Genomic DNA, 24837 nt, shown 5'->3' on the forward strand with positions numbered 1-24837 from the left:
TAACTTCATGCGTTCATAACAACAAAAGTGTTAAATATGAGGCCGTGAAACGAAAAACAAAATGATTTCTCATGATTTTATTAAGAATTTCAGGCATTAAAAAGTAAAAATTGACACTTTATACATGAATACATACATGCAGGCAAATTGCACTTAGGAAAAAACACTTTTCTTTGCAATCTCTACTGTTTTTCATTCACCACCAACATCCATTCCTCCATCTATTCTTGGTAAACAAATTGCTCCTTAGTCCTTTTAAAGGCAGGTAATCTGCTGTCAAGTGAAGTGCTTTTATGCATCTAAATGACATCTTAAAGTGACGGGCATTTAAAATATACTCCGCAATAAATCTAAAGTGCTCTGTAGGTTCCTCTGCTGTGCGTCGCTCATCATATCCGATCACATTTGCCCCATGTGGGCAGTTAGGAGCTGCTCTGTTGATGTGACAACGCGCACGATCCTTCAAAGTGGGTTATTCTTTGGGAAAAAAAAAAAAAATCATGTAAAGGTGAAGAAGTTCGTAACTCGAGGAGCTGGATTATTAAGCTTTAATGTCTGTAAAATGTTATGAATTATTCCTGAAGATTGATTTTGATTCTCTCCATCCATTTTCACCTTCCTCACCACCTTTCCTCTCCACACTGGGAAACCGTCCCCCGCCCACTTTCACCTGCACAATTCTTTCCCCAGTCTCTTTATTGTTTCTCCTGTCTTCCTCGCCTGCCCACTCGCTCCACCATCTCTCCCTTCCTTTCACTCGGCTCCCACCCGGGGGTCGAAGGTGCTCTGTTTAACAGTTAATGTGTTGTCGTTTCCACAGCGTGAGGCCGCGCCGAGGCACAAGGAAAATGACTCTGTTCTTCACAGTGTTAACCTGCACTGTGTGACACACACACACACACACACACACACACACACACACACATATGGCTGACACAGTGTGTGTGTGTGTGTGTGTGTGTGTGAGGTCACAGAGTCAGTGAGCAGTTTTAGTCTGCCTGTCCGTGGTGCAACATTCAATCTTTTACACATTATTACAAACCCGGCTGGCTCTCTGTTAACCTCTCATTATTACACTGGTGAGCTGAGCAGCTCACACTCACTCACTCACTCACTCACTCACCCACACGTACACACACACACACACACACACACACTCTAACACTCACAGAAACCCGATCCCGACTGTTCGAGCGGTTCCAGTAAAGCAGAAGCTGATAAACGGGAAGGGAAGATGATCCTCTGGTAACATCATCATTATCAGGTCTGCAGGCACTACATCACTCAAAGGCCTGGACTGCTGGGATCGATGCACTTTGAATACTTTGCCTGTTTACGTCTTTCATAATTGGACACGCAGTTTATTAATCTCTCTCAGGTTGCGTCTGTAAATAAGAAAGCGGCGTTCGTCAGATGACCGCCTGCTTTCAGCCGCATTGTCATGATATGAATGGAGGTGTTTGTGCAGGATCTTTTCTCTCAAGTGATTAAAACAATCTGGCTGTGACGTCCCGAGAGCAGTGGAACAGCCTGCAGCGAACGCCAAGAAAATGACTGAGAATTAAAGCTGTTATCGTGAGGACTAAATATACCTGTCGTGCTGACATGCATCAGTTCAAATCAAGTAGCAACCCAGAATGCATTAGTTTGTAAACTTCCGTTTTGAAGCCTTTTGCAGTTTGACAGCACCAGAAAATATGTTATTTGAAGGAGAGGGTGGAGCCAGGGAAGAAGTCTTTAAGAAAAATCCCTAAAATGACTCTAAATGAAATACTCCTGGTTGTAAAAGTTCTGTCTTAGCCTTGAGAACAAAACAAAAGCTTATTTTCTTTCTTTTTTTGACACATGCTTGTCAATCAACAGCCTTTGGTGTTGAAAGTGTATGATAAGACATTAGTGTGATATAAACAGACGTGTGACGTGTTTATAAGTCACAGATTCTCGCTTGGCTCCCGTAATTGAGTGAAATTTAAAGCTTTAATCTCTAATCTCTGCGCTGTCCTCCATTGTTTTATCCGTTGTCAAGTATTTATGGAACATACGCTTGTCTGTCATTTCATTTCCGCGCCTTGTCAATCTTTAAAAGTCATTTTGTTTATGATCAATCTCGACTGAAGTCACGAGGGGACGGGTGGAAGAAAAGAGCGCTCTGTTGGCGGAGAGAAGGAATAACAGGAGTGTCTAGGTGCTTTTACTGTCTGAGTTATGAGCGTCACTAATGCGATAACCATGCATTACACGCACAGAGATACACACATGTTGTGTGCATTAGGGGCAGGAAACGCTGAGCTGACTGTCTGTGGGGTCAGATGTGCGTGTAACACGCGTGTGCCAGGCCACTGCAGACATGACACACACACGACTTATTCTTCCCTTAATGCTGGTACATTAGCTGCTTGATCCGCTTCTAATGTCCCATTAGGGATGCCGTACATGCAGGGTCACACCTCCAGCAGAGATGATGTCATACTTTACGAGTGGGCTCAGAGCGGTGTGGGGACAATCACACACACACACACACACACACACACCTTCTACTGCTAATACGTTGCCAGATAGTTTTTCGGATGTGAGGTTTCAGATGTCATTTCTGCTTGTGATGTGAAACGGGGACATGTGTGTGTGTGTGTGTGTAGAGAGAGAGGGAGGGAGAGAGAGAGAGAGAGAGAGAGAGAGGGGGAGGGTTTAGTGGTTCCATGCATCACCAGGATTACTCACGCCGATGACACGACCTCAGTACAATGCATGACATCAAAATGACTCGCACAGCAATGTCAGCTGAGTGACTCACACAGGAAGTCACCAGAGGAGGGTGACACACACACACACACACACACACAGACACAGACAGATAGGATCCTGATCCCACTTTGCATTTGGAAAGTAAATGTTTTAAGATTGCAAATAACAGACATTTAAAGGTCCAGTGTGTAAGAATTAGTGACATCTAATGGTGAAACTGTAGATTGCAACAAACCAAGGACTCGTCCAAGCACTCCCGTCTTTCCCAAGCATGCCAGGACATTGTCACAGGTGGGCTCCACAAAGGAAGATCCTTGTATAAAGTTTTTTTTTTTACTTATTAAACTAGACCTTAAGCCAAACAAGAGTAAAATCTGTAAACCCCTTCAAACTTGAATTGATTTAACAATCACGTCTATAACAGAACCAGAGCTGCACAGGGAATTTTAGGGATTCTCTCTTCCAACTCTCATGAAACCATGAATAACAATAAAAGATGGTCAACACTGGCAGAAACTGGCAGGTGGTTGTACTAAAAAACACAACAGCAAAAGTGCTATTTGTGCCAAGACGTTGCCTTTTACTTATTAAGTTAAAAAAAAACACAAAAAGAGCAGTAAAACCCAGGGGGACCCTTACTGTCTATTTATGCTGCCTGTGTCTTCCACCATTATCCTGCTGCACTGCAGCCAGGAGGGCTGATTGATTTCTTTGTGCATTCAATGAGGCATTTCTTCTCCTGACTCTCTTAGTTAGAAGCAGATTGGCCTCACAGGTGGTTCGTGGCAGATGAGACTATAAAAACCACTTCAGAGGTTTCTTGTTATTAAACAAGGTAGAGAACATGTGTTCAGTCCTGCGGCGTAACTGCAGTGGCAGTGAACTCGGGCGTGAAACAGACGCTTCCACCGTGTCGTCGGAGTCGCAGCGAGCGAAGACGCAGCCGTCAGGTGAGCACACTTTACACAGTTAGTGTGTGTGTGTATGTGTGTCCAGGTATTACTAATGTTGTGGGGACCTAAACCTGTTTACACAGTCACATTATGGGGACTTGTCCTCCTTGTGGGGACAAAAAGCAAGTCCCCATAACGTAAATTACTACATTTTAAGGTGAAGATATGTTTTAAGGTTAGGTTAGGGTTAGGTTAGGTTAGGTTAGGTTAGGGTTAGGGTTAGGATTAGGCCAGTAGTAATTGTGGTTAAGGTTAGAGTAAGTCTCCAAGAAATGAATGTAAGTCAATGCAATGTCCCCTCAAGTCATGAATGTCGAACATGTGTGTGTGTGTGTGTGCGTATGGGTGAATGCTGAAGAGATCACAGTGGCACATACTGGCAGCTGAATGCTGGTGTGTGTGTGTGTGTGTGTGTGTGTGTGTGTGTGTGTGTGTGTGTGTGTGTGTGGCCAGCAAAATCCCCTAAATGTTCAATGAACAATTATAGAATCTGCTCTCTGCTGCTAATCCCCTCATACACTCCACTGCCCCGTCTGTCAGTCTGTCTGTATCTAGGTCTCTCCATCCCTGTCTCTCTCTGTCAGTCTGTTTGTCTGTCTCTCTGAATGCAGGTCTCTCCATCCTTGTCTGTCTCTCTGTCAGTCTGTTTGTCTGTCTCTCTGTATGCAGGTCTCTCCATCCTTGTCTGTCTCTCTGTCAGTCTGTTTGTCTGTCTCTCTATATGCAGGTCTCCCCATCCTTGTCTATATGCAGGTCTCCATCCTTGTCTGTCTCTCAGTCAGTCGGTTTGTCTGTCTCTCTATATGCAGGTATCCCCATCCTTGTCTGTCTCTCTATGCAAGTCTCTCCATCCTTGTCTGTCTCTCAGTCAGTCTGTTTGTCTGTCTCTCTGTATGCAGTTCTCTCCATCCTTGTCTGTCTCTCTGTCAGTCTGATTGTCTGTCTCTCTCTATATGCAGGTCTCTCCATCCTTGTCTGTCTCTCTGTCAGTCTGATTGTCTGTCTCTCTATATGCAGGTCTCTCCATCCCTGTCTGTCTCTCTGTCAGTCTGTTTGTCTGTCTCTCTGTGCAGGTCTCCCCATCCTTGTCTGTCTCTTTGTCAGTCTGTTTGTCTGTCTCTCTGTATGCAGGTCTCTCCATCCTTGTCTGTCTCTCTGTCAGTCTGTTTGTCTGTCTCTCTATATGCAGGTCTCTCCATCCTTGTCTGTCTCTCAGTCAGTCGGTTTGTCTGTCTCTCTGTATGCAGGTCTCTCCATCCTTGTCTGTCTCTCAGTCAGTTTGTCTGTCTCTCTGTATGCAGGTCTCCCCATCCTTGTCTGTCTCTCTATATGCAGGTCTCTCCATCCTTGTCTGTCTCTCTGTCAGTCTGTTTGTCTGTCTCTCTGTATGCAGGTATCCCCATCCTTGTCTGTCTCTCAGTCAGTCTGTTTGTTCTGTCTCTCTGTATGCAGGTCTCTCCATCCTTGTCTGTCTCTCTGTCAGTGTGATTGTCTGTCTCTCTATATGCAGGTCTCTCCATCCTTGTCTGTCTCTCTGTCAGTCTGTTTGTCTGTCTCTCTGTATGCAGGTCTCTCCATCCTTGTCTGTCTCTCTGTCAGTGTGATTGTCTGTCTCTCTATATGCAGGTCTCTCCATCCTTGTCTGTCTCTCTGTCTGTGACATCAAACTCCAATAACCAATAAAAGGGCTGATCGATACTTGTGGCTAGAAGGCAAGAGTGTGTGTGGCGCCAAATAAAACTAGTGGGCGTGCACACACACACGCACACACACACACACACACACACACAGTCACTACTGGTGGGCGGCAGTAATAAAGTCTCAGGGTTCGATCAAATACTCGGCTGCAGCATGAAGAATTAACCAGCAGTGCACACACACACACACACACACACACAGAGTAAATCAATAAAGAGAAGCTACAACAGACACATGTTGAACTCGGTTTATGAGTCAAGAGTCAAGTCTCATTTTAAAAATGGTTGAAAATCTGTTAAAAATGTTGTGTTACTTAAGACTTTAGATGGAAATTAGACAGCAGTGAAATCTGGCAGAAATCTTCTTTTCCTGCTGAGATGAATGTATTTCGTACACACTCCTCAATACAGTCCACTGAACCAGAGACACTGGAAAACAGAGGATTATTATCTTTGGGGAAGAGTCTCCAAGAGAAATTGAGATTAGACTTTTGTTTTTGTGAAACTGTCAAACTGATTCTTTTCTTTTTATCTTGTTTAGTGTGTTTGAAGATCATGGTCTCGTCATGAAGGGAAAAACTTTGGATGTGAATCCACGGTTGGCTCCGATGGACCTCGTTGGATCCGACACTTGATCGGTGCATCCAGATTCTCTGATTGTGTTTGGCCTGAAATAGCTTACGTGACGACGTGTTGCGGTTAACGGTCCAACATGACAGCAATATTTGATGAAAGAGAAAATGTGTCAGCAGATGCTCAGATTTTTCACTTTTTCCATATAAGTTTGTCTTTTAAAATGTTGAAAGTCGTAGTATGTAGTGTTCAGATTGGAATGTCATCATTCAATTCATTATAATGTGAACGTATAATGATATTTCATAACAATTAATCCACTGGTCGGGTGGCAAACCCTTGCATTTCCAAGCAGCAGCTGAAGAAGCCCGATTCTATATCTATATCTATTTGTATTTATCTACAGAGGAAATCCTTTAATAACGACGTGTGAGGGTTAGGGTTCACACTCTGTGTATGTTTTTATGTGCTCATGTCACTGAGCCTTTGTGTTTATGTGTGAACAAAGAAAAAAAAAAAGCGTCACTTCTTTCCCCCTGCACTGATTTACTGCTCTGAGCGTCACTTATGGAATCACACTGGTGAGTAACTGGCTGACATCATTTCCTCAGCTGTATGAAAACAGACAAAGGAATTGACTTCAAGTGGCAAACAGAGTATTTTTTTAAATCAATCATTAATAAAAAGCATAATATATATATATATGTATATATATACACATATATATATGTATCTTTCTCTCTCTCTCTCTCTCTCTCTCTATATATATATATATATATATGTATATATAACATATAAAAATAATACATTAATTTAATGTAATTAATTAATTAAAAAATGTTTATTTTAAACAGTAAAATCGAGTTGTATCAGCCTGGACACAAGACTCTGTGGTCTTTTATTGAAAAATGTGAAAATACTTGATATGATATCTTAATGACGTTAGCTTTTAAGCTGCAAAAAATAGTTTTTAAATTAAGCGTAACAAACAAATTTTCCTCATTATAATAACAAAAAAACATTTTTTAAGTTAATCTTTATGAAAAGTGTAAATCAGATTTCTCTGATGTGTTTTTGTGCTATGGGATGATGAAATGTATATCAACACTGGAAGTTTACTACATGTTTTCAAATTATATTCAATGTTTTTTCTATACGTACTGTGTATATACTGTATACATATTCTAAATATTACAAAAATAGATTTCTCTCATGAATGGTATGTGGAAGATCCACAACAGTAAAGTTTTTTGTGGGATGGAGTGAGTGCAGGTTCTAAACCTCATTTAAGTGAACCCACAAACCCTCAGAGTTTCACAACTACTGTACGCTTATTAATGTCTGAGGCTGAGCAACGCTGCAACATGAAGTACAGTCCACTGTAAACTAGTGAAAGACAATAAATGTTTACGATGACAAATCCACACTGTGGACAAATCCACACCGCCCACACTGAGAGTGATGTACGGAGCACGTTCACGCGGCGATAGCGCCCGTCGCGCGAACAGTGATTGCTAACACGTGTGCGGGAGCCGGGGTGTCGGCGCGGCCGCGATGACATCGCAGCATCACCACATCATCGCATCATGACCGGCGCCCACTTTCTTTTTTTATGATGTCACAGCAAAGTCATCCAATCCTGAACCAACTCCAGTTGGAATGAAGAGCCAATCAAGTGCAGCTGTTTCTAAAGGTCACGACCCCGCCCACCCAGATTCCTATCCAGGTTTTAAGACGAACCAGGTCAATGCAATGAGCCTACACACACATGCACGCACACACACACACACACACACTTCTCTGCATGTTTAGATCAAAATGATAGGGTTTGTTTTCAAAGCCGTGCTCATCATTTGGTGTTAATTGTTTGCATCTGCTGAGGCTTTGAGCACTCTGCCTGATCTCCAGCTGTTCAACTAATAATCCGATTTGACTATTCTGATTTGGAGAAGAGTCAAACATTCACCCTGCTCACACACACACACACAGAGTTCACAGAGAGGTAATAACAACAATAATAATAATAATAATAATAATAAACAACCCACAGGAGAACACATATTCTGCTCAGAACACACAAAACTAAAACTTTTAAATCATAAAAACACAATTATGTTCTTCTTGTGTATGTGTTCTTTGGTGTCAGAGCAGCTCAGGTATGTTTGGGTCTAACGCCTTTCTGAATGGCCCCATTACAGCCTCACTAATGTGTAGGTGCAATGTCCAAAGAAGGCACATTATACATTTACACAAGGTGAATGTTGACTTTAGTACCTTTGGCAGCCTCTCTGGGTCTCCCGGGTGTCGAGGGATGACTTTCTGAAGCCTCTGGAAACCGTAGTCAATGGTCGGCTCATTCAGTGCTGCAGGACACGGAAACGGGAAAAAGTTGACAGAAGTTACGAAAGGAGAATGAAAATAAAAATGCTTTATTGTTGATTCCAGGGATAATTTCCTCAAAGGGCCGGACACTTTGTCTTCCTGACAAATTCAATCACATGGTGATTCTGGGCTGCATTTATCGGTGCAGTGGGAAAAATTCTGCCACGGGTAATTATTACTCAGACTGAAAATGACTCCCTCACTGTCTAACGCACTTTAAAGAGGTAATATCAAGGACGAGCGAGAGTTTGTCTTTTATGGAGCTCACAGATTTAGCCGAGAACAAACCGGAAACTGCACCTTATAAATCTATATCACTGTTATCTGTTTATAGGTTCATACTAAACTATGTCTTTTATTTATTTATGATAAAACTTAAACAGTTTAGGTCGTGCAATAACTATTATGTTACACAGGAGACTCAGACAGACAGACAGACAGACAGACAACACCCCAACTATACATTCAACATATACATAACACATAAACCCACATAGATACACAATTAACTAACTCATTAAACATTATATATATATTATATGTGGGTAATAATAAAGGAAAAATGAAAGAATTAAGGTAAAAACTGTCGTTTCATTTCAGTCGCACTTTCTGAAACTTGGCAAACAGTGGCAGAGGAGAGAGAGTCGACTTCCTGTTTACACCAGTAAACACATGCCCAGTGTGCCTGAATGGTCACATGACGAAGGTGTGTCAGTAGATATCACAGCAGAAACGCTTGTCTACAGGTCAGTTTTCTTTGAAAAAGGGCCTTTTTCAAACATAGTATGGCTGTAGCCGTGTCGTCTCCACCCAAGTGTGTTCTCATTTTACCCCCGCTTTGGTCTCCACCCACTCCTCAAATTAATCTCCATGTGGAACTCCTTTTCCATGAGAAGTCACGCCATCTATTTGTTATATAAATACACTGGGAGCCACATTTGATGACATTTTTCACTTACTTCCTGTCATAAAAATGATGTTGCGGCTTATCTGCCTAATTTTCGCTTCACAGAAATCTAAACATGTGTGGCAAGAGTTTCCATCGGCCTTTTATTTCCACCATCTGCTGTTTCTAGAATCCTCCGCTTTGTTTTTGCACCCTTAACCTCTTAAATGGTGTAAAGCAATCCTGCTGATTTCCAACAAAATCCCACCGGTGTCATATAATGTAAAATACAGTAGAGGGACGAGTAAAGACTGACCAGTGAGCGGCGATGGGAAGAAAAGAAAGCTGACGCTTGCTTCCTTCGCTCTTGAAAAATAAGCAGAATTGCCTGTGGGGATTTCACATTGAATTGAACATGTCTGTCTAAAGATGTTCTTTCTTTCAAACACAAACAAGAGTTGGTGGAGTACACGCTCACTGTAAATATGGCTCGATCAGTTTCAGTTGGTGTCTTTAAATGATGTCATTTTGGTTTTTATGATACATACACAGAAGTTTTAAGGTTCAAGCGGCACTTTTTTGACAGACATTCACTCACTGCCTTATTGTCTCTCTCTAACAAATAATAATGAAAACGTCATATGATGGAAACATTCTTAAAGTCAAATGTTTATGTCTAATATTTTATTGAGTACATAAATTTCTATTTCTTACCTTTTATTTCATATATTACCAGAAAGACTACTAGCGGCAAATACTTCATTGTATGTGTCTACATACTTGGCGTATAAAGCTGATTCTGATTAATATTACTTATTTACTACTATTTACTGTTTATTCCTGCGTGTATGTATTTATGTAATAAGCTCTTTTGCATGTTTTTGAGTGTATAAAACCCTGCATTAATCACACTCCCATCACAGACATTTAAATATAAATACTCATTTCATGCTACACTAATGCTGCCACTAGATCAGAATCTAACACGCTTCAAAGAGTCCAAGACGTTATTCAATTGTTGTTGCTTGGGCTCACACGTGCACAAACCAGACCGTCCCACACTGCATCGAAAGAGATTTGGTATATGGAATATTTTGCTTTACAGTGTCTATCGAGTGACCTAACATTTTCAGAGTTTGTATATAATCTAAATAAATGATATAACATAAAGCTTCAGAGTTTCTGCTTGTTTAAAATATGCTACACTTGTTATTTTATGTGATATTTGATAAGCAGACAGCATCCTAACCGCCGTGCCACTCACTGTGTGGTGGTGGGGGTGGGAGTGGGGGAGGGTTTGACGGGTGAGGAGAGCGGGTGATGTCCTGTTTAGTGACATTTTTTTTTTTTTTTGGGTTGGAAAATAATGAACCGGCTCAGCACGATCTCTGGGAGCCGGAGAGACTGAGAGGATGTCAGTTCAAACTCCGGCTGGGAAACTGTGGCTGAAAGAAAAACACATCCCTCAACGACTGCTGTGGAGTTTGTCTTAAATCAGAGCACTCGAGCGGCTCCAGTGCAGCTGAGCGGTGGAAGATGGGATGTTCTGGAAAGCTGCCAGTGTGGAAATGTTTATGTCTTGTTTATTTTCAGTTGACCAGCTTTTGAGCTCAAGTACCTGATCCTTAAATGTACTTGCTTTATTTCAAATTGACCTATTTAGACCAGTTTCCAGCAGATGCTTGAGTCCGTGTTTTTACCAGAAGTTTACAATTTGTCCCAGTATTGATTACATTAGTTAAGGAAAGCTGAAATTTGTTAAAGTTCACAGAAAGCATAGTTTCTCACCTGCTTCTCCTGGTGTGGTTATTCATATTATATTAGTGTTTTTTAAGAATTTTATCCATGCTTTTAAAATCATAAATGATGAAAGTACCTGCAATGGTAAAAAGGGCTTTGTTAGCTGGCAAACGATAACAATTCTACATTAACTCACCTAACAATCATCTGTGAATCACCATTAAAATAAAGTAAATTGATGCTTTCATGGTGAAATTTTATAAGAAATAAAATCAAAGCTTTAAAAATGCAAAAACCATCTCTTCCTTTCTTGATGTCCACAGTTTGCCATTCACCCATTCACACCCAGCATGTACACTAGTTCTCCTAGAACCCACAACCTTGCGAGTGAAAGACGACCCGCGACACCACTTAGCCCAAGGCCGCCCCCCAAATAACACCAAAGTCAACACCTGAGGGGAAACAAATATCCCCGGAAATAATAACAAACATCAGCATCATTTTCAAAAATCATCACACGAGTGTTCCAAAAATAACCCCATCGTGTGAGGAAGCAACAAGCAGAAGGAGCTGTTTGTTCATGAATTAGACAAAGTGAAGTCGTTCTGTTGCCTTTGCGTCGTTTAAAGAGGAAAGCCTCAGAGTTTTTCCATCCAGAGATCATCTCTCACAATCCTCATGTCGCGCCCAATATATACTTTTCAACTTCAACTCCATCTGCTGTTCTGTTGTCGTGACCGAGTGCAGGAGGTTTAAGTCAACGCGTGCCGTAAATGTCCAGGGATCCCGGTGCAGTAAGTAATGGTGTCAAGAGCATGTGTACGATAATAACACCGCAGCTGTAATCTAAGTGCGCTCAGAGTTCACCTTAATGTCGCAATTACGTTCTTCAACACTCTTTATCCAATCAACTTGTCAGTCAGTGATGAAATCTGAAAAAAGCTGCGTCAGTCACAATGATGACTTTGAGTAAAGTGTGTGAGTGTGTGTTTTACATTTATTCATGTTCCCAACATGTGTCCTCACTCACTGGTTAAGCCTAAAGTAACTGTGTATGTGTGGGATGAAGAGAGGAGCAGGAGGAGTCGAAAGATAATGAGAGGATGAAGAATGGAAGAATGGGTGTAGGTGTGTGTGTGTGTGTGTGTGTGTGATGTCCAAGTGTGCAGCTGCAGTGATGTTTGGTACTTTCCAAAATCCAGCATTGATAAATGACTTGCAGCTGAATGAACAATTTGTTATTCCGCTGTTTCCTTCAGCACATGTGCATGATTTTTATATGTATGTCTGTTTTATTATCACATCACACACCCAATTTTCTGCTTTCTCTTGCATCTGAATCCACTCAGTCTGTTAAGAAACATAAAGTTATGAATTGTGAGCTGTGAAAAGACCAGATGTTAAGCTGTCATGACCGAAACTTTCCCTCGCTTTGAGAGAACATTTCCTTTTTGATTTTTCCCCCCCCAATTCCCGCCAAATTACGATTTCTTTATGGGTCGCATGTGAAAATTACGTTGTGAAAGAGAAGGCAAGAAGAGGACATTTAGAATAAGAATCAGGTGAGAGGAGAGGAAATAGAAGGAGGAGATGAGAAGGGAGCATATGTAAAAGAAAGACAGGAAAAAATAACTGTACACAGTCATGGCTGAGAAAAACAAAACTAAAAAAACAGCTGCCTAACAGTCGGTGGGATATCAACTGTCAGAATTAACTGCCAGTGTCAGATCCACACTCTGTTTACATCTCAGGAGACATTTAACCGATGCCAAGCCTAATATAACACACACAACCATGACGCACACGCACAAAGTCACGTACACAACACGACGACTGTTTCCCGAAAACCTAAACTATCTCCAACTGACCTTTTATTAATAGAACAACATTAAAATTGTGTGAATCGCTGCGTGCTTGTCAGTTTGTGTCGACTTGTCGCATGTTTGCGGGGGTCAAAGGTCAAGTTTCTCACACAGTTTTCGGATGGGAATCGTATCAGTGCAGCAAAAGCCAAGTGATATGAGCCGAGGGACAGGCAGCGCACAAACGCTGACCTGTTTTCAGACGGAGTTTACTGCGAAAACTTTGTGGATCATTAACGCCAAGTGGAAAATGTTCATCATCTCATAGAGAAACAATCTTTCCAGCAGAGTTTAGAGTAGGATGTTGACATCTGGTCACACTGCATCAAGTGGTTCTAGAGAACTTCACTACAACCAGACACGTTGGTGAAACAACAACCTTAACAAGTCATCAAACCGAATTGAGAAATTGAAGTGATTTTCTAATAAAGATAAGAAATAAAAAAAGTGCTCACATATGACTCAATTCTGCTGTTGTTGGAAGATAGTTCTGTAACCAGCGCCACTTTAAAGCCATCACAATTCCCTGTGCACTTAGAGATCAACCATTATATCACACAAGTAGTTCAGAATCAGCTGTTTATCATCGTCTTGCGTGATTTCCGTATTCCCGTAGCAGCCTCCGCATTAAAAAAACACTTTTGAACTTTAGGTTCGCTCGAGCTCGACGGTGATTGGACAAATGGGGCAAAAACATCACTTCCGCAGAAGCTCAGCTTCTCTGGTGTGGACGCTGGGCTTCTGCAGGATGATTGGAGGAACTGTGCGTTCAAAGTTCATTTGCAGAATTGAATTAAGAATGTATGTATAAATAACTGAGCCTGAAATGTTGTTGCTTTTTAAATATATCTTTTTACCGAACTGCAGCTGCTTTAATCAACTGATTAATGAAGGACTAATTATTGGTGCTGTGTGCTTATTGTCTGGAACATTTGTATTTAATGTTTTCTGATGTTCTTTGTTCTTGTCAACGTGATCGTCCAAGCACGTGATACGGATAACTGACTCTAACTGTCTTCCATGTAAAATAAAGGCTAAGTACAGAATTAGAATAGATCCCAGCACTTAGATCCTTAAAATAGAGCCGCAAGAGATTGTAACCAATGTTAACAATGCGTACATCCACAAAGTACAGCATAGTATTAAGAGCTTCCAAATGGACTTGATCGTGACTCTTGATTATAGGGGTCATCAAAGTTATTACAATACATCCTTTGGGGGACGTTAACGTCTGCAGCAAATTTTTAATGACAATTCTCTGAGTAGCTGCTTGGTGCCATTAAAGAACTACAAATGGAAAATGAAGGAAAGTCAGTTGGATTCATCGTCAGGGAACTGCGAATGTCTCTTCCTGATTTAATGGTAAATCCATAAACAGTTATTAAGATATTTAGACTGAAGTGGTCCAGCCAATAGACTGACTGACTTTGCATGTCCTTTGGGCCACATTGTGAGAATGGATTAAAATGCCTGAATCACAAGGACATTAAACCATGGTCACAGAGACAGTAGATATAAAGAAGATGCTATTAAATACACAAAATCAATATTAGAGGCAACATCTCTGAGAACATCTTCAAACAAACAAGACAACACGCGGAAGATGCCACAACTGTCAAGATCACTACAAGACGAGAATTCCAGAGAATGTCAGAAAATTGGATTCCATAACATCAGCTCTTCTCATTTTATCTCATGAGTCATCATTTCCTGTTCAACTTTTTGTTCCTACTCTCATCCAACTTCAGTTCCTGTGTTTTCCTGCCATTGAGTTCACCTGTGACTTTATAGCCATTGTTTAACATTCAGTTTATGACCGTTGAATCGAGGAAGGCAGGTGTGTCCAAAAGTGGGGCCTGCGGGCCAACGTTGTCCAGTCAGACGTTTTCTTTGGCTCAACAGGCGAAAAAGTGAAGGAATCAGTACTTTACAAGCATCTTTTAACATCTACACATTTTGCCTTCTTTGTTTTTTGGACCTTTTCTGTCATAATTTTGCCATTTTTGATTGACGCATCTGTTCTCGCAGGTCTGGGCTCTGCCGTTCATATATATGACAAACACAGCATAAGATTGTCCAGGTCAGACCCGGTCACAACAGCAGGAGAACGTCCAGAACATACCAGCAAAGGGAGGAGTCTGGGTGGAGCGTGCAGGAGACAGAACATTCGCTAACTCACTGTGAATTATCTAGAGGATTTTTGCCTGCTGTGTTCTCACATGAGCTCACTCGAACTTTATCTGGAGATTTGACCAGGGAACGTTCAAGACAACAAAAAAAATCAGTCTAAAAAAGACTTTATCTCACAAACATCCCCTACGGACAATTTCAAGAATGTTTTTGGAATTCTCTTCGAGTCCTCGAATCATGTCCAAAGTGTCAGTGTGCACTTTTTGGTCATAAATTCGGAGAATTTCTGTTTTATAGTTAAAGAGATTTTCAACTAAAATACAAAGTTCCGTCCCAGAGATGTTTCCATAAGTACGTTTTTATGACAGTTCTCTCGCAGCGACACTTCTGCTGCTGACATGAAGCCCTGAACCCGTTTCATCTCGACTCATTCTACCACCCTGCTGTCCATGAAAGCATCTCAGCATGAATCCCTCCTGCTCTTCTTTACCTCCCCCCCCCCGCATGCCTCCCTCTGTTCTGCTCAGTCTCCCCTTCTTAACTACACCTTCTGCCACTTTCATCCATCCATCCATTCTTCCATCACTCCTCTTCCAGCCTTGCTCTCCCTCTCAGAGGCCAGAGCTGCCCGCGGATCAATACTCATAGAAGTTTCATGAGGGCGGACCCTCCACTCCTGTTTCACAATAAAATGTAGAGGGAGAGGGAGAGAGGGAGGGGGGAGGAGTGGAGTGGAAGAAGCACGGTGAAATGGAGAAAAATATTGTCCATGTTGACGCTGTGTGTCTACGATTTATTACACAACAGTGACATTTTTCTTGTCATCATTTGGCAGCCTTTTAAACAAAAGGGTGCAAACGGAAGAGAGGAGAGGCTGGGTGAGGGAGCACGAGGGGAGGGGGGAAGATGTGAAGCTGTGTGGGTGAAAGGACAAAGAGGGCTGATGTAAAAGGAGAAGAAGAAGAAGAACGAGAGGAGGAGGAGGAGGAGGAGGAGAAGGGGAGAGAAGGTGTGGTGGGATCGATTCTCTGGCCAGCCAGCAGTTCAATACCACTGAATTATTGCTTCATTCTTCCCCTTATGAGATGAGATCTCTTTCTCTCCTGCTCCTCTTCTCTTGGCAACTTTCCGTGTGTTTGTATACGTGTGTGTGTGTGTGTGTGTATCTGAATATGTGTATCGGTGTATGTGTGATCCATTTAGCAGGAGGATCAATACTTTACAATCTGCTTTTAAAAGTCCACCTTTCTTGCTGTCGTTATGTCCGTCTCACCCTCTGTATTTCAATCTCTTTTATTCTCTCGTTTTTTCGGTGCCAACGCAGAGTTAAATTGCTCATAAAAGAGAAAAAAGAAAAGTCTTAAGTTTTTCAAAAACTTTCTCCTCCAAGGCTGATCTTAGATCTGCCTGCAGCTGCACTGACAATAAATCAGCTCTGATTTATCAATCGGGACTATTGTGTTTTCAGATTGTGTGATGTAGAGAACGTTAATTTCTCCCAATAGGCAGATGAAGCAGCCATACGGCATTGAGAGCGTGTGTGTGTGTGTGTGTGTGTGTGTGTGTGTGTGTGTGTGTGTGTGTAGGCTATGTGATAGACCATCTGTTAACCAGACTACTCACCATCTTTCCCTCATATCTGTCTGATTTACACTTACTTTCAACTCCTGCCCCCGTTTGAAAGTGTGTGTGTGGTAAGTTGTGTAAGACACGACTCGAAGCAAGTGTGTCTTTTCGCGCGCGCGTGCGTGTCTGTGTGTGTGTGTGCGCACGCGGATGCATATTGTTGCATCTGTGCACTCCTCGAGTACGTTTAATTGCTCGGTACTTACACCCAGAGGCAACCGCGGCTAACACACTGGAAAACAAAAGCCCACACCGGCCAATCAGCTTCCATCGCCGGGCGACCTCTCACCAGCGACGGAGTCGACCTTGAGGCGGGGTCGCGCAACCGCGGCAACGGATCGCATTTCCTGGGTCACATGTTGAAACCATCAGCCAATCGTGAGGTCACAGGGGTCACCGCCGCCCAATAGGAAACGCAGTTAGATGCCAGACGGACCAATTAGCAGCCGGCTCGCCTCAGGGTCAGACCAAAGATGTTTTGACTGAAGAACTTTGAAGGAGCAGGCAGAACACGTCTGAACCTTTAATATACTTCACGGATATCTTTGTCTTTAAGTGAAGAGATTTATGACTAAAAGAATGTTTTATTTTGTTTTATTGTGCTCATCGCCACCACTTAACATAACTGGTTTGGTTTCACTGCTCTTTCCAGAAACCTCGCAGTAATGAACTCATGTGGTGAGGTAGCGTTTTCCTGGTACCTGGAGCTATTTTCATTGTCTCGTCAGCAACTTTCCTTCACTTTTTTCCTTTTTTCTTCTTCTTCTTCTTCTTCTTCTTAGAGTTCATGTTAAATGTATTTCTTGTGCTAAAATTAGTGACAAACAACTACAGCTTTGTTTTGCTTTTGACCAGAGAATATGACACTGAGAGTAAAACTAACAATTTATTCCTGGTAAGATCATTTCTTCATCACTGATTTATATTTGCACTAGTTGCTGTAACATAACTGGGTTTTTTTTGTTGTTTCCAGAACCACAAAACATTTTCCCACAGAACCTGTAACTCTTGTCTTTGTCTACTCAGCTACATTTGTTGACTTCTTCTTCTTTCTTCATCTCTTTTCTGTTGATTGAGGTTGATTTTTATGTGGATTACATGTTATTATTATTTCATCCTGCATGTAATCCGATGCTTAGGGTGTATTATTCTTTTTGTGTGTGAACTTTTTTCCTTCTTTTCTGATGTTTTCTGATTTTTTGTGCATGTCATTTCATGTTAAAACAATTAAATAACTGTCGCTGTGGCTTTAGCTTGCAATTTTATCAAAGAATATTAAAATTTAGCTACAGGTGCGGTGGCTGGCAATGTTGCCTCACAGTTCAGATCAGGATCAGGAGTTTGCAAATTCTCCTCATCTACATGTGGGTTCTCTCAGGGTACTTGCACCCAGAGTCCCAAAATATGCAGATTATCTTAACTACACACTCTGTGATGGACTAGTGACCTGTCCAGGGTGTGACCCCGCCTTTTCGCGCTGTGTCAGCTGGGACTGGCTCCAGCCCCCCCGCCACCCTCATGTGGAGGATAAAGCAGAATAAAATGAAAAATGAACATTAAAACTTTATTGAACCTGACACCAACAGTAAAACTGACATGGTTGCATTTTTCATCATCATTGATCAGGTTTAAATCCTGTTTTATTGCACTCGTAATTGGTGCTGTAACATAAATGTCTTTTTCACCACTTTGCCACAGTCTGTGCGGGTGTTTTCTTTGTCTCGTCAGCGATGTTCATTTACTTGTTTCCTTCCATTCTGATGTTTGTTTGGATTTCACATCATTATTATTATTATTATTTTATAACACATGCAATCTGGGTGCTGCCCTAACAGGTGTAGCTTTCTATTTAATAATTTAGAAAAGGACATTTCAAAACTTTCCTCAGCCTGACACTGACAGTAAAACTGATATCATAATTGATCAGATTTTAATCCTCATCTTTATCTTTGGTTAATCACTGAGGTCACGGCATGCCTCGTACCTGGGATAATTTACACAGCTGCAGGTTTTATTCGCCCGTCGCCCTCTGTCCCTCACTATTAATGACGTCATTATTATGGTGTGATGGAGCCATGTTGAGCGGATCAATACCAGACATCACATCACCTCGATCCATTTTCACATGTACTGTATGTCCGCACCACACGAGCACATAGGCGCACGCACACGCACACACGCACGTCTTTGCTTTTCCTCTGTTGAATTCAACGGGGAAAATACTCAGGAATCGGACCACACTTTTTCATCGCGGGGGTATAGTACGAGTGTGTGTGTGTGTGTGTGTGTGTGTTCAGTGTGTGCGTTAGTAAACTGGGTGTTCTGGATGATTTCACTAATGGCTTCAGTATGGAGGGCTATAAAGAGCAGACTGTTTAATTGTAGCTGGTTTTTAACGAGCCTCTGATTATGGCAACATTCTAACGAGTGTGGGTTGTTAATGTTGACTAATCTACAGTCATTAGTTCAACACTGTCTGGCCCGAGAGTGAACTGCAACTCATAGAAGCTGCAAACACACACACACACACACACACAACCACACACAGGCATAGACACAGGAGGCTCTTACAAACACAAACAAACATCCCCCAAAAAAAAAAGAACAGCAATGAAAAGTGAAACCTACCCTGGAGAAATGGGAGGAAAAGTACAGCGGTATACTTGTGCACATGCACGTGTGTGCGCTTGTGCTTCGTATGTGTGTACAGTGGACGTACCTGTGTATATGAACCTTCCTGGTGTGCCCTTGCAGAACTGTTTAGACTTGTAAGACAGAGTGACCTCCACGACACCAGGAATGTGTCTGGGGGGCGTCTGCACCCGGATGGCGTGCGGCGTGATTAACTGCAGACACAAGTGATGGAGAAGTCAGCACAAAAAGAAAACGCAAAACTCGGCTCAAACTCATTTTTTGCATTGACTTGCTTGCTGGCGCTCCACTCCACAGTTTATTTTCGTTTGTGGGTTGGAGGTTATTGCGTTTGCACTTGTTAATGTGGTGAAAATCCGCACTCGCCGAGGTTTATTTACGCTACGGATTCTGCATCTGAATTTCAACACATTTTTAGCTCACATTTATATGAAGACACTTTATATATTAAGCTAAGGTGAACTACTATACTGTAAGTATTTCTCAAAAATCTACACAAAAAAAGTACACTACTATAACTTTAATTGCAAAATTTAATTCCAAATTTCCCATGCACACTTAAGTGGGCCAAATATTAGCTATTTAGCATCATATTTTAATGGATGCTTTTCAAAATGACTCTTTAATATTTGGCTCACATTTGCAAAGAGGAAAAAAGGCAGAATGAAGAGACACGAGTGAAGACAACTTGGCAAACATGAGCCATCATTTTCCACTAAAAATCTTCAAACTGTGTTTTCTCGCCTCCGAATCAATAATCAGGTTGAGTGCAAATGAAACATTTAGTTGGCCCGGATCCATCAGGAGGCAGTCTGAGGAACGCCAAAGCTGAGCTGAGTCAGTTTGAACTGAGCTGAACTGAGACTCTGTACACATGTTAGTGTGTATAAGTGTGGCTCTCAACACTGTAAACAAACCCCTCTGCTCTTAACAAACACACACACACACACATTATACACACGCACAAATCCATCCATGTATGCCACCAGGCGCACGCACACACACACACACACACTTTGTGTTGTTGTTGTTGTTGGAAAGGAGCCACGGTTGCTCGGCGCACACGGTGAGTGGAGTCAGAAGACAAATAAACATTCTGTAGAGGAGTGGCGTTTGTGTGTGTGTGTGTGTGTGTGTGTGTGTGCATTAAACTGATGGCTATCACAATCTGCTGATTTGATCAGTATTCCACAGAGAAAGAGGCAGAGACAGAGGGAGTGTGGGTGAGGACGGTGCAGAGGGGCGGCTACTTATTGTGTGGGGGCTCATTAGTGAGTCAAACCTCATTTGACACACACACACACACACACACACACACACACACACACACACACACACACACACACAGTTAAGAGCCTGACCATGAGGAAAAGTATGTGTTCATATTGAATGACTTCCAACAGTCCGAGGGCAAAAGCGCACACATGAGGGGCTAAAGCAACACGGAGACAGGATGCTGACTGCTGGCAAACTAACCTCGCTCCAAACCAGCATGGTACCGAAAATGACTTGGAGACCGTCAAAGAAGTTGTCGCCGATGATGATGACTGTAGCGCCCCCTGTAGTCCACCCCTCACTAGGACTGATGGCTTTGATACATGGAGCTGCTCCTGAGGGAAATCGAGGGTATGGAGGGGTTAAAGTAGAGAGAGAGAGAGAGAGAGAGAGAGAGAGGGGGGGTGAGGGAAAATAAAGCAGAATAAATATTAACAGACTGTATTTCTGATGCATATGAACTCAGTAGTTGCTGAGTAGAAGCCACAAATTCAACAATCACTCTGGACACATGAACTCACACTCGACAGTCATGGTTGGAGGAAAAACATTTGTTTCTTTTAAAGGCCAATCACTCAAAACAAGGACAGAAATCTGGCTTTAGGTCTTGTTGCATCTCGGATTTCAACTGTGCATTTGAAAGTGCTTTTAAATGTGCATACTCCTTTGTGTTATTTGCTCTGTGTGTATTTATTGCTTCCTTATCACAAAAAGCTGCCTGTACCAGAAAGTCGGCGATGAGATTACCACAGATTTTGTTGTAAAATAATGCTTTTATTTGAATTGAATTGAATTGAGTGGTATTTTTGAAAGCGACTGGATACAGTCAGCTTTGTGTTGAGTGCTAACAGGATCACGACAATAACAGCTTGTCTGTCAAACACATGTTGCAGTGTGTGCGCGTGTGTGATCAGTATTCAGCTGAAATACAACAACCGCTCTTAGGTTTTTGTTGTTGTTTTTTTTTTGAAAAAGAAGCATAATTACATTAGACCTTGTGTGTGTGTGTGTGTGTGTGTGTGTGTGTGTGTGTGTGTAGTAGGTTGGATTAGCCAGATGGAGGGGCAGGAATCACCTGATAGGATTAAACCATCAACCATCTGGTGGCCATGCTGCTTACACTTACACATATTCACACACACACACACACACGCACACACACACTCGTGTTACCGTGTTCTAGGTAAGACGGCGTTCCTTCCACGGGGTCGAGCCTGCGGGCCCGTCGGCCATGTTTGGAGTTGTTGTGGACAAACATGTTGTCGGACACTGACAGGACATGTCCCTCCACGCTCACCGTAGTCGAGACCACCACCTGCAGAGAGGCGAGGGTGAGGAGATAAAAGATGGTGGACAAAATGAATAAGTGAGGGAAAGAGCAAGGGAGCAGATAAAAAGGAAAAAGGGGGTTACAAAGTTCTGATCATTGCAGGGAGTTAAAAGCGTGAAAGTGTGAAAAGCTCTTTAAATGTAACCCGTTATCACTGCTATTACTATCACACACACAGTCACTGAGTGTGTGTGTGTGTGTGTGTGTGAGGTTGTGCATGTGTGGTGTCTGTCCTCCGCTGTTCAATAGTTCCTGATGGGTCCGGCCCTTAATTATCTCCCAGGGAAACAGAGCTGTCTTCTGTGGTTCCACTACAATAGAGCTGCACAATTAGAGGCACAGATACTGTCACACACTCGCTACTGTACAACTTTACTGTATCTCCGTCGCACACACTCGCACACACACACACACACGTGCCCTCGTAATAAATCCATGAGTATCTCTCAAGCCTCTAATATCTCCACTCAAACTCAAGTGGTGTCTTCCTGATTGTTTTCTGGCTGCGAAGATAAGGAAATAATAAAGACTGTACTGCCTTAAATCTTAATCACAACTCCTTTCTTTCTGTCTTTCTTTTCTTTTTCTTTCTCTCATTGTCTCCGTGCATTGTGTGCGTATTTATTTATGTTGCGTGTTTCCTGTGAAGGCGCTGATCGCTTGTTTACTTACATGTACACACACATTCCTGTGTTTATGTGTTACCGTCAACTTGTGTATTGCTATGACTTAAATCCACAAGCAGAGGAGAGCCAGGAGGAGAGAGGGGGGGGGGTGGACGTGTTAACACACTGAAAGAAAAATAAAAAATAAAAGAGAAGAGTAAAAAAAAAAAAACATACCTGGAACCTCCTCATGTCCCGTGGGTTCCCTGCATTCTTTAAACAGTTCTGGTTGCACTTCAGGAAAAACTTGAGGAAGAATCTATAGAAACAGAGAGGATAGAGAGGAAAAAATGTGAGGTTAAGAGTTTAACATTCGACCAGAGTGAAGACAACCTCACTACTTTCCTTCAGGAAATGTGAATTCAAGCCCAGTCTCTAACACTCACAGCAGACAGAAAAATTAATATTTCATACTGCTGGAAATTCTAAAATGAATTTCCTCATGGAGTTTCCATTCTGGATATGTGGAACATGTTTTTTATTCTCCTTAAATCCAAGCCAAACAAATACATGCTGACGAACACACAAGAAGGTGAATAAAACAACACACTGGTGAAAATACATTTGACTGTGAGCCATGTTTTAAGTTTGAGAAAATCTTAAGTTTGACCTCCAGTGAATCCAAACTTTTTTTGTTTTTGTCTTTTCTAATTGAGTTTCAAAATCAACTTTCAGGATGTGGTAAAAGTGTTTTCTCCATACTGACCCTGATGTCATTTCATTAAAAACAAGGAGCTGTGTGTGTGTGTGTGTGTGTGTGTGTTTTAAACGGGACCATATGTCATGAACGTATAGACGACGACACAATGAATCAAACACACAGATGGTCAGAACACATCCACATTGTGTCTCTGGTGTGAGCCAGCTGGCCGTTCTGGCACAACCAACGTCACACTCGCACAAAAACACACGCTCGCACATGTTCAGGTGTTTGTTACGACTCATATAACACGAGCACCGCGTACAGTACGTCGCAACACCGCAAACCACAGATAACGTACGTGTGAGGGGAGCTCACCTTTCACAATCACACGCAGAGTTCCATACAGATGTAAATGTGGTGGGATGCATTAAAACTAGCTTTGCATTAAAGTATATATAAATATATATATGTATACTTTTAATTAAGTAAGTCAAGAACAATATAATACATTATATAATATATGAGACTTTTAAAACTCCGTTCAGAGAAGTACACAATATGGAATATCTGTTATAAATATAAATCCTTTTGATAGGTTATAAAAGGGAATTATGTTTCTCTTGTTCTGAGGTAGTCGTAGAATCATAATAAATGGAGTCAGCAGTTGTTATAAAAGTGGTAAATACTGCACTGTTTATCTTTTAAAGAAAACTGAATAAATACACATAGCGGGAAAATATGAGCTTGTATTTTCAGTGTGATCATTCGCAAACTCATTTTTAAAAGGAGAAATGCACAGACATGGATTATTATTATCATTAATGCAAACGCGTCTATTCGCCAAACTCAGACATTCTTTCCAGACTAAATGAATTCAACCCCCACCCTGAGGCGAGTCAGAGCAGCCAAACCTACGTGACAGACTAAAGACTCGTCTTCTGTTTGGCAGATGTGTCACTAGAATGTTGACAAGGGTGAGAATTCCGTGTGAAATACAGGCCTGTGTTGAAGGCCACGGCTTTTACTTTCTGTTGGTTTTACTGACTTACTCACAGTTTGTTCACAGTGATGTGCTTGGAGTAAAAACCCTTTAACCCTCCCGCCTGTCTCACTGTTACTTTAAATATCTATGATACAATTACCAAAAATGGAACAATATAATATATTTTGTACCTCGCAGAAATGCAACAGTTGGACTTGTTTGCATAAACAACAATAACAAGCGTTTGATGATCCTGTTTCTATTGTTTATAATGAGTTTGTTTTAATTTGGACAGAAACGTGACGTTACAATTATAAAGCTTCTGTATCGCATTTAAATAATCGGAACTTTTCAGAAGTCTTCATCACCTCCGCTCCCTCGTGGCTGAGCCTGGTGCTCTTACTGTAACAAAAAAAAAAAGATGACAGCTCTTGAACTGAACCGCCAGAACAAAGCAGAGGTGCGAGCTTGTGTGTGTGTGTGTGTGTGTGTGTGTGCGTGCGGCACGCGTGTGTGTGTGTGTGTGAGTGTGTGACGGTGCAGCACAGTCCAGTGGCAGGTCTGAGTGTAAAAACTCTGCGTTAACGAGCTCAGGCTTCGTTAGAACACCGCCGCTGGGATTCTGCATGGCTAATTATCTTGACCCCTGACCCCCGGGTGACAGCCTATCACAGCAGAGGACAGCCACACTGACCCCTG

At 41.9% G+C, this 24837-nt stretch overlaps 1 protein-coding gene across 5 annotated transcripts in view; it reads right to left on the reverse strand.

The window, feature by feature from the left end:
* Positions 1–24837, reverse strand: part of LOC122779499 (transcription factor COE1-like) — an 86226-nt gene that overhangs the window by 8850 nt on the left and 52539 nt on the right. For 2 of the 5 annotated variants that reach the window (XM_044041926.1, XM_044041924.1), the window contains exons 8-12: positions 22691–22772; positions 21692–21833; positions 20720–20850; positions 19311–19437; positions 8240–8328 (exon numbers count right to left, since the gene is read on the reverse strand). In XM_044041926.1, coding sequence (XP_043897861.1) covers positions 8240–8328; positions 19311–19437; positions 20720–20850; positions 21692–21833; positions 22691–22772 — 571 coding nt within the window. Of the gene's footprint in view, positions 1–8239; positions 8329–19310; positions 19438–20719; positions 20854–21691; positions 21834–22690; positions 22773–24837 lie in introns of all 5 variants that reach the window. The other 3 variants (XM_044041925.1, XM_044041923.1, XM_044041927.1) reach the window with 2 other exon arrangements.

Source organism: Solea senegalensis, linkage group LG13, assembly GCF_019176455.1.
Source record: "Solea senegalensis isolate Sse05_10M linkage group LG13, IFAPA_SoseM_1, whole genome shotgun sequence".
Classification (NCBI taxonomy): domain Eukaryota; kingdom Metazoa; phylum Chordata; class Actinopteri; order Pleuronectiformes; family Soleidae; genus Solea; species Solea senegalensis.